Raw genomic sequence first — 10,432 nt, forward strand, 5'->3', positions numbered from 1 at the left:
CTCTGTGTTCTTTGCTGAGCCAGCGAATGGGAGGAAGGGACTGGATCAGCTGGGGTGCACACTTTCTTCTTGTTTCCTTGGCAAGTTTCTCATGGTGTGTGAACATTCTGGCCAGATGTGGGCTTTGCAGTGCCCTGAGGTATGTTTATTGAGTACCATCTCAAGGCCGTAGTGTAGTAGAAGTTCTAAACACACATTCTGAGGAGTAAATGGCTTGTTAATACTTAAAATAGAAAACTTCTAAAGGAACTTTTCTACTGATTATCCCTCCCCCACATTTACTCTTCCTTCACATTTGCTTCCAGGCAGCTGTTATTTCATGGTACCCACCTATTTTTCTCTTAGTCATGTTCTCCTCTTCCTTGCTAGCATTTAGTAGGGTTTTTTCCTCCCTTGTGTATACATTGTGCACCACAGAGAATGATCCAGTGTGGGCTGGTCTCCACACTTAAGTTTTTCCCCACCTCCGGCTGCAGAGTGGGCATGACATCAAGTATGAAAAACATAAGCCCCTAGCGCAAGGCCTGCTCCAAAGCGCTGTGGTAGCCGTGTGTGTGTGTGTGTGTGAACGCAATGCTAAAATTAGAATGATTACACAGAATCGTCACAGCTTACCAGGAAGTGAGAAGAAGCAGATGAAGAAAAGAGGCATTTCTTTTTGACTGTGGTCTCTTGTCCCAGCCTCTCCAGAGGTTTTATGATGTTGCAAACTGCTGGCTAAATTAGTCAGTAGATGGGGACGGGAAGCCGCCTGGTACTAGCTGATAGGGATATTACATAGAAAAGCAGAAGCTGTTCTATCACCCTCGTTGCAAAATCTGGCCTCTTAACACTAAGTTGTTGTAAGAAAGACTGTAGATGGTCTCAGCTCCACCCATGCCACTTCTCCCAAGTTCGCTTGCCATTAATAAATTTCAGTTTAATATGTGTAGGGGCCAATTCATGTATAAATTGTAATTTAGACGGTTGACACATGCTGAATAATGGTGCTATTGCAAATAGAAGAGGTCTGTTATCCGGCTCCGGTGGGGTGCTTTCCTTACTTTGACAGTACGTGTACTTTTAGGTTTCATTTCTGTAGCTGAATTTTGAAGTTATCTTGGTGTCATTATAGTCTAAACCAGTTTATGCTTTCTCTCCAGCATTGATCAGAGGAGTTAGCCGTGTTAGTCTGTAGTAGCAAAATCAAAAAGAGTCCAGTAGCACCTTTAAGACTAACCAATTTTATTGTAGCATAAGCTTTCGAGAATCAAGTTCTCTTCATCAGATGCCTGATCAAAACTGGGCAGATACAGAAGAGGAGGGGAGAATTCTCGAAAGCTTATGCTACAATAAAATTGGTTAGTCTTAAAGATGCTACTGGACTCTTTTTGTTTTTTCTCCAGCATTGGTGTGTATTCTCACCTTGATTGGCCTCAGTGGCATTGAAGTGTCAAAGGTGAGAAAATGTACCAATGCTAAAGAGGATCATAGCATCATGTGAACAGCTCTTTGAACTGCCATCACGTGGTATGTATGTATATATAATCTCTTACTGGTTTTTTAACCCTCTCGATTGCTCATGATATCAGTGGTTGTCGTATCAGATACCTGGAGCTTTTAAAAATTGTGAATAAAACTAAATTGTAGGGTTGGACCCAACCAACTTTTCTGCTGATAAGGAAAGTAAGAGATGTCCTTTCTGACTGCACCAAAAGGCTGTGTTGGGGATCATAGGACGCACATGGACAAAACCCATGTGAGATCGGAGCTGGGGACTGTACTGAGTGAAAAATCCAGCTGGGTCCAACCTCTAAAGAACTTTCAGCAATGCACGTGTGGCTGTTCTTAGTATATTTTATTGTTGTGAGGCCTCAAGAATAAAGATGCTTGGCTTGGCTTTTAATTCTGCTTCATGCGGTGTATTTTTCTACTTCCTGCCTGATTTTTTAAAAAAAAAACACTTTTGCTGCTTTTAATAATTATTTATAGTTCCCCTCTAAGTTACTATCAGATTTCACCAGGCTGTGTTATGAGACCCTTGTAGGCATCGTAAGACCCTTGCCCCGGAGTGGGGGTGACTAGAGATCCGATGTAACTCAGTCAGAGCGAAGGCTTTTTGCTAGTTTTGTAACACTCCTGTTTGTTGTGGAAACGCTGCTAGGTCACTGGGATACAGTGAATGTGAGGCCCTGCTTACTTGAAAGGGGCAGCCATGTTCTCAGCCTGAATCAACCACATTGATGTCTCTCCCTCCCTCCCTCTCCCCCCCCCCCCCGCCTCACTCTGCTCTCAGATTTTTTTTTAATCCTATATGCTTTTCAAAATGATCACTTACCATCAGGACAAAAGTGTTCACCAGGGAAACTGTAGAGTATATATGTGTTTAAACTGCTGTGCTTTGTGAGAAAGGAATTTTAAAGTAAATATGAACTCTCCCTCTTCTCCTCCCCCCCCCCCCCAACTCCACCACGGCACACATTCTCCATGAAGTTGGGCTGGCTGTAGTGGGGTTTTTTTTTGTTTTGTAATGACACATTTCATGGAAAGGGAGTGGATGCTTTGTGTTGGAGCAACAGAACGAAGGCTGTGTACCAAGAAACATGTTATGCCCCAAATAGGCTAAATTTAGTGATATTTTAAGGGTGTGCAAATTGGAAATGTTGAATTAAGAAGCATCTTTGTTAGACCATGAATAGTGTTTAAAGTACTTTGTGCAGGCTCTTCATTCCTTCAATTTTTTTTTTCATCTGTGAGCATTGCTTTGTTAGGCCAGACTGAATACAATGTTGTGGATTCTACTCCACCCACTCTAGTCTGAATTCAAGTCGTTTAGCTGGTTTTGAGCCTTTTTACACACAATACTTACACACTTTGCTTCTGTAGGTGAGCACTGGAAGCTTTAATTTATTGAAGTCCCAGTTGTTCAAATGTCCAATATTTGGATCTGCTTCCATACCAAGTGACTTTTTTACAACATTGCCCATGAGAGATATAAGATAGGTACTGATTATGATTTTTAATCAAAGAGCTCTGTTATGTCCAGCGTCTCTGACTGGAATAGGTTTGAAATGAACTCATTGGAGTTCAGAAGGAAGAGCAAAAAAGATGCCTTGTTGTGGGTTGTGGGGTACTAAGTGATCAAGCATGCACATGGGCCTTGTGGTCACATACAATTAAGGTGCAAGGCCCAAATGCAGAAGACCATTTAATGTGAGTAAAATGATCCTCCCTGCTTCCTTTGGAATATGCATATACATGGTGTGGTTTCACAATTTAAAAAAAATGGACAAGCTAAGGTTAGTGTTTAAGAGGTTAGTGTTTACGGTTAGTGCTTAAGAGGATACCTTAAGCTGTGGCTTTCTAGCAGTATTCTTTCCTGTAATATTCTAGGCAATTTGCCTTCTCTGTGACTGCAACAGCAAAAAACCAGAAATGAGGTGCTGGAGTGGGACCAATTCATCTTGGAAAGGAAGGGCCTCTTTTGCAACCCAGTTAGGGGAATAAATGCTGTATCGCCAACAGAGTGATCTGTATGCAAGGCCTAGAAATGTACACTTGAGTTAAAATGTTAGCGGGTACCATAGATGTGTCTGAGAGCCAAGCTACAAGTGACGCCTGACACAGGTTGGACACTTGTTAGCTTACCTCAAGTTTTGATGGGAAATGTAGGCGCCCTGGTTTTACAGCTGGGCTCTCCATTACAGCTGCAAGACCAGGATGCCTACATTTCCCATCAGAACTTGAGGGAAGCTAACAAGTGTCCAACCTGTATCAGACGTCACTTGTAGCTTGGCTCTGAGTGTACATAAAACTGAGATAAACAAAATAGACCATGCTGAACTTAATATACAAGGTAGTACACTACTAGAAGGGCACCCACAACTCATCCTGACTGTAATATCACATGATCTAAGGCACAAGTCATCCTGACTGTAATATCACATGCTCTAAGGGAAGATCTTTGAACCTAAAGCATTGTCAATATATGCCTATCTCGGGAATTCTGGGTTTACAATTATGACTGTTTCTGTTTATTTTAGTAAATGAACTAGTAACACTCTCATCTCTTTCTGATTTAAGTATACAGGTAGCCACATCTACTCACATGGTTATGTCCCTAACTCTGAGACCTGTGGTTCTTCAGTCCATGTAATGATTTTGAATAATTACTTGATTTTCACATTTGGAGCTAATTCTGTAAGATGGACATCACATAAAGAGCCTAATATGTTCCATGTGATACACAAACTTTTAGCCCATAGCATATTCTTTTTCCTAGATAGATCCTTAGGTTGGGTTTAAGCAGTACACTCTGACTCTCAGGATGCCTGAAAGTCATGTACTCCAAAATGTGATCCTTAAATATGTAAATGAACTTGTATTTAAATAATTGTGTCCATGACGGAGAAGTAGAATGCCCTCACGTCTATTAGATTTCTGTACAATGGGAAATTGCAGTTGCCTCAGACTTCCCATCTTATGAACATGAAGTGAAATAAATAAGCATGCATAAAGTTCTTCAAGGATTGCCTGTTTTTAAAAAAAATCTAGACTGAAGAAAGAGCAATGTAGAAAAATAGTTGGATTGAGTTGAAAGCCTATTGAAAAGTGTAGCATTGTTTTTAGATCCATTTTTAAATTGATGTGATGACTGATTTACGTTACCCTCCAAACTAGCTTAGACAATTTAGACAACTGGAGGAGTATCACAACTCATAAGATAAGGATACCCCCTGGTGCAAGGGGAGGATTGCATAAAGGATGTGGTGCATGTTGTGTTGCGTTTGGAGGTGGGGAAAATGAGGGAACACAACTGCACCCTGTGCTCCAACAGCAGTGTCATCCTATTTTGAATTACGCAGGGTTAAGACTATAGATTTCGCCTGGAGGTAACTCTGCATAGGATTGCACTGTTCGTGGACGAAATTTTGAGATTGGCAAGTACAAGACTTAATTTATTTAAACTTCTTTTATTTTACAATAAAGGAACTTATAAGTGCACCAGAGGAACAACGTTTTTGAGGTAATCCCTGCTTATGCTTCCCCCACCCACGCAAACCCACACTTGCACACTAGACTACACAAAATGAAACTCAAGGCTTTTTTTTTTACCTAGAAAACTGTCAGCTACTTCCTTTTCTATTAAAAGTCCGAGGGAATGTTTCATTTTAGAAATATTTGATGCAGAGCCCCAGAGTTGGGAAAGGAAAGACAAGTGAGTCTCGGCATGTGTGCCCTTACTGGAAAGCTCCCTCATCAAAATAAACACACTAATAACCTATGTGTACGAGTGGCCTGTCTGTATTCCACCCAGAAGGGAAAGATGTACACAAACCTATGGGTTGCTCCAGGGCATTTCACAACAGCAGATGTAGCCCGGGATGCCTGCTTCTTAGTTTATGCTTAAAGTGGCTACACCTCAGTGTAGCTTTCGTATCCTACAAGAGAGAGTGAAAGCTTATTGAAGGATTTGGATATGCACCTGAGAGGCAAAAAAAAAAAGCCTAGACTGTGCTTGGAAGAACAGAGTGTTCTGCAGTAATTTGTAATTAGCCATTAAGGACTCTGCAAGCAAGAGCCTCTTGAAGGAATCCTGGGTCAGGTATCTAAAATATTAAAAAGGAAATTACCTGTGATGAATCTACAAGATTTAAGTCCACTAGCGTCTTACAGCCCAACAAGATTTCCAGGGTATAAGCTTTTGAGAGTCAAAGCTCTCTTCGGATGCAAAATGAATGATGGGAGAGGCAAGAAGAATCCATGAAACGATTTTATTTTGAATTAATTGAACCAGAATATACCACCTTCTAGTTCTGTTTTCAGTCATTAACACAGACAAGAATCACGGTTCCAAAATTAACAAACCTTGCCTAGCAGGCCCTTAACATGCCCTGAGCAATTCATTTGTAAGGGCAGTGGAATGGATTCTCTGTATCTCAGGCTGTTTTCATTGACCTTTGATATAAATATATCCTTACGTTCAATATGTTTTTATTCCAGGTTAATTACCCTGGGGTGGATGGACAGTAATGTCGGTCAAGGTTGTTAATACCACTGTATGACACTTAGAGAAGCCTAAATCTCTGCCTCAAGAGTGAATGTGTATTGAAATGTGGCTTATGTAGACGCGCCAGTAATTTCTGTGGACAGAATTTCTGTCACAGAGAGCAACTTTCTCACTTCTGCCTCCTGCTGCAGCCCAAAATGCTGCACTTGTGGGGCCATGGTATCCTTAAGGAATAGTGTGCTGAGGCAGGGGGAGTTGGAGGCCTGCAGTGAGGACAGGGCAGAATCACCCCTTTCATGTGCAGAAATCCTCCAGGGATCCCATAGCAGCAGCAGACTTTCGCTGGTGCCACTGTTCACTTAGTCAGAATTAATGTATCTGCTGCTATTTGATGCAACTATTTGGGAAGTGAAGCGAGTACTAAAAAAGAGACTTGGGTCAAGCTGAGTATAGGATGGTGGAACGAGACAAAAGGATTGCATAGTAGACGGAGGTGTTGTTAGGGACAGTTCATAAGTGTACAGCAGCAGGCAAGTCTAGGAGTTCCCCAGAAAGTTGAGCCTCGTGTTTGATTAATGATGCAAGTCCTACATGATATTTGTCATGTGAAAGAGGCAGTCTTTCACAGTGGAAAATATAATGGTGTGAGACAGGGAGATATTATTCATTGGAGATGGGGCCTCCCATGACCAATAAAGTTCCCAGGTCTTTGGTTTGGTGGAGATTATGCAAAATGTGCACACGTCTGGGTAGTTCTTTTGCAAACTTAATTAACTGGGAGAGCAAGCATTTCAAAATTGTGCAATTCATTTTTTTTTAAATCAAGATTTAACAAATCAAACTTGAATTAAGATGCTTATTTTTTTTTCATATCCTTCTTTTCTCCCTAATGGAGAGCCAAAGCAGTTTATCACATCATTCTCATTTGCACCCTGTCCATAGACCCTGTAAGTTAGGTTAGGCTGAGAGATTGTGATGGACCCAAGGTCACCTGGTGATCTTTCATGGCAGAGTGGGGAATCGAACCTGGTTGTCCCAGTCTTAGCCTGATACTCTGAACTTTTTAAACATTTCCATGGCTTTCAGAAGAATGAAGATTTTCGTGGACCAAAACAAGCTTCTTTCCACTTTCACGTGCTAATTTGTTTCTTGACTTGTGGTGTGTATTTCTGAATATAAGACAGGTTTTTTCACATATTGCAGGGAGTGGAGTGGAGAAGAAGCCAAGAGACTTTAAGAGTTGTACATACGTACACTATGTAGTAATTAGGTAATGGTATAGATGTTTGCACCAGTTATAGGAAAACATTCTGAAGAAGGAAAGGGAAGCTAACAAAAATTTTGACATCCTGCCTTTAAAAAGCATTCTCAAATAAAAATTTTCAGAAGATTTTCCAGTTGGCATCTTTAAAAATAATCTGACAGGGACAGGAATCTCCTCCCAAATGTATGTGGTTTTCTGAGCCTGTGCAGTATTAGCTCTGATTGCATGTTAATCTGTCTATATCTTTCACTGTAGTCAGAGTTGTAAGAGCCCCGTGGCAGAGTGGTAAGCAGCAGTACTGCAGCCCAAGCTCTGCTCGTGACCTAAATTCTATCCTGGTAGAAGCCGGGTTCACGTAGCCGGCTCAAGGTTGACTCAGCCTTCCATCCTTCAGAGGTCGGTAAAATGAGTACCCAGTTTCCTGGGAGTAAAGTGTAGATGACTGGGGAAGGCAGTGGCAAACCACCCCATAACAAAAAGTCTGCCAAGAAAACATCGTGATGCGAGGCCCCCCCACCAATGGGTCAGTAATTACTTGGTGCTTGCACAGGGGACTACCTTTACCTTACCTGTAGTCAGGGTTAGACTGGATTGCAAAGTGAACTTATCTATGCTTAAGCAGCAGAGTCCATTGAGTTATGGAGGAGGACAGAACCACTAGAGCAGGATGACGAGGTTCTGAGTAATCCTTACTTTTGTATCATTATGGGTAGACCACCTTGGGTGGTTTAATGTTCAGATCTTGCCAAGTTACCCTTGAGTTTTACTGCAGTAGAAGCTCCTTCCTCCCTTTACAGCCAGCCTCTGTCCATGTGGCTTCCTGTTGATGAGAACAGGTCGCTCCTACATTCCATGCTGTCCCAAGAAAAGGGGTTGTGTGTGTGTGTGTGCTTTCCACCACTGACCCACAGACTGGTGCCAGTCTGCAGAGCGCTTCCTGCAGGTCTTTTAAAAAGGGAAGCGGCTCAGCTTCCTGCTATTGAAAACAAAGTTTTAATACCTGGATCAACAACAAGGTTTGAAGAGAAGGAAGTGGGAGGTGGTGAGCCCACTTTTCTCCCTCCTCCTTCACCTTCATGAAACGGCTTCTAGGTAGGTACTGCCAGCTCTTCACTTTAGGCCCAACTACATGTTACATTATCCCTGAGGAGAACTCCCGGGTTAGCTCAGAAGAGATGTTCAGGAGTTCCGTGCTCTCCAGGTGCACCGCGGTCCCAGTTTGGATTGGGAGCATGTGGAGAGGGAGTGTAGACCCCACCCCCCAGCATGATTTCTCAGAGGGAACTTAACCCCCCCCCCATCCAACCCAGCACCATGTACCAACTTGAAATGGCTCTGGGGAGCTATTTGATTAGGAAAGCGTAGCATGTAACCCATGTGAATCCCCAGTGGTCCAAATAGCAACCACCAAGGCTGAATTGGGCATAGATCCGCTAGCTGTAAATCCTTCCAGCCACAAATGTAACTCAGTCTGCCAGCATCCAGAGATGGCCTGCTTCTTGCACCTGAGGAGGAGGGGCACCAAGCAGCAGTGGCCAGTCCCCCTTATTTGGCAAGAGGTGGACTTTGGTAGACTGACCTTGTTCTTAAGGAACAGCAAATCCTTCTGACACCATAGCAAGAAGCTTATTGGCATCATGTGTGCAGGAAGGGGGGCCTTGAATGGGAAACAGGGCAATCTACACTCCAGGTCACTTAATTGGATTTGTTGTTCTTAATACCCCTTGAACATGCTTGGAAATAGCAGTAGCGACGTTGGGTTTGATTTGGGAAGGGTGGCTAACCGACAGTCAGAATCTCCTTTCCTTACTCTTTGGCTACATCCCCACATCATTAAATCAATCAATCAATCAATCAAAATCAATCAATCAAAGGGTTTATTACGGTTACAAGACCAGCCAAACCCCACATAATTAGATATTGTGTTATCATTGCTTGATTGTAGGCATGCACAACTAGTTTTCCTTTGTGGCCAAGCCAGTCCAGTTACAAATCATCTGTGTATCACAGTATCCAGCAGTGTGTGGATGCAACCTTTGTTGCTTTATGTTCCTCTGGCCCCTCGTTGTGAGCAGATGCCTGTAGCTCTGAAAACATTGAGGTCTTCAGAAACCTTTCACTGAACCAAACCACAGGCCTAAAATTGTGGTTGTCCATTCCTTTGTGGGATTGGTACTAAAGTTGAAACAAAAAAACGTTATGTTAATATTATACTGACAAAGTGATACACACTCGGAGCACTAATTCTAGTATTTTTTTCTCCTCTTCCAGATGTGTACACCTAGCAATACCCCAGCCACACCTCCTAACTTCCCAGATGCTCTTGCTATGTTTTCCAAGCTGCGGACTTCAGAGAATCTCCAGAGCAGCAACAGCCCCATCACGTCCATGGCTTGTTCTCCTCCGGGTAGCTTCAGTCCCTTCTGGGCATCATCGCCTCCCAACCACCAACCTGCCTGGATTCCTCCTTCGTCACCCACTAGTCACAACCTCCATCATCACCTCCACCATCAGCAACCCATGTGGCCTCCTGTATCTCAGCAAGGGGGCCCCCAGCAGAAAGCAATGACGGCAATGGATGGCCAGAGATAAGACTTAACATTTTAGAATGGGGGAGAATTTAGGGGGAATGATGGTATTGCAGATATGAGGGGGGCAGTGGGAAGGGGTGGGGGGTATTTTCCTGAAGATCGCACTGGAATATTTTATAGTTGTGGGGATTTTTTTCCATTTCGTTTTTCTTTTTTAAAACTGTTGGGATGTCATTCCTCATCCCTTGTGACCCTCTTTTTTTTTCTACCCCTCCACCCCCCCCCCCCCGGTCAGGAGAGTTAATAACTGTTTTTCCCCTCTTTTTTAAAAGAAAAAAAATTATATAACTATAATATATAAATATATAAATATATCTAATGTATATACATCAGAGATGAAAGCAACAGAATTGCAAAGATCCAGGTGGGATTCTAAGAACACTGCTTGGAAAGAGCAGTGGCTGTGTTGGATTTGTGCAGGGAGGTGTGTGTGGAGGGTGAGGGCTCAAGCGGCCCCCCTACACCTTGGTTACCCTCCTTTTTTTTTCTTTTCACTTTGGCTCCCAGTTGTTGTGGGGAGATAGCCTGTAGCAACTGAGATCATTAAGGGACCTTTGGAAACCTCTTGCTGAAGGAAACCACACACCT

At 42.8% G+C, this 10,432-nt stretch overlaps 1 protein-coding gene across 1 annotated transcript in view; it reads left to right on the forward strand.

The window, feature by feature from the left end:
* The window catches only part of UBALD2 (UBA like domain containing 2), a 29,544-nt gene extending 19,477 nt beyond the window's left edge, over window positions 1-10,067 (forward strand). The window contains exon 3 of the mRNA XM_054975261.1: window positions 9,525-10,067. Coding sequence (XP_054831236.1) covers window positions 9,525-9,845 — 321 coding nt within the window. The 3' untranslated portion in view covers window positions 9,846-10,067. The remainder of the gene's footprint in view (window positions 1-9,524) is intronic.
* Window positions 10,068-10,432: the final 365 nt, after the last annotated feature.

This window comes from Eublepharis macularius, chromosome 4 (genome assembly GCF_028583425.1).
Source record: "Eublepharis macularius isolate TG4126 chromosome 4, MPM_Emac_v1.0, whole genome shotgun sequence".
Classification (NCBI taxonomy): domain Eukaryota; kingdom Metazoa; phylum Chordata; class Lepidosauria; order Squamata; family Eublepharidae; genus Eublepharis; species Eublepharis macularius.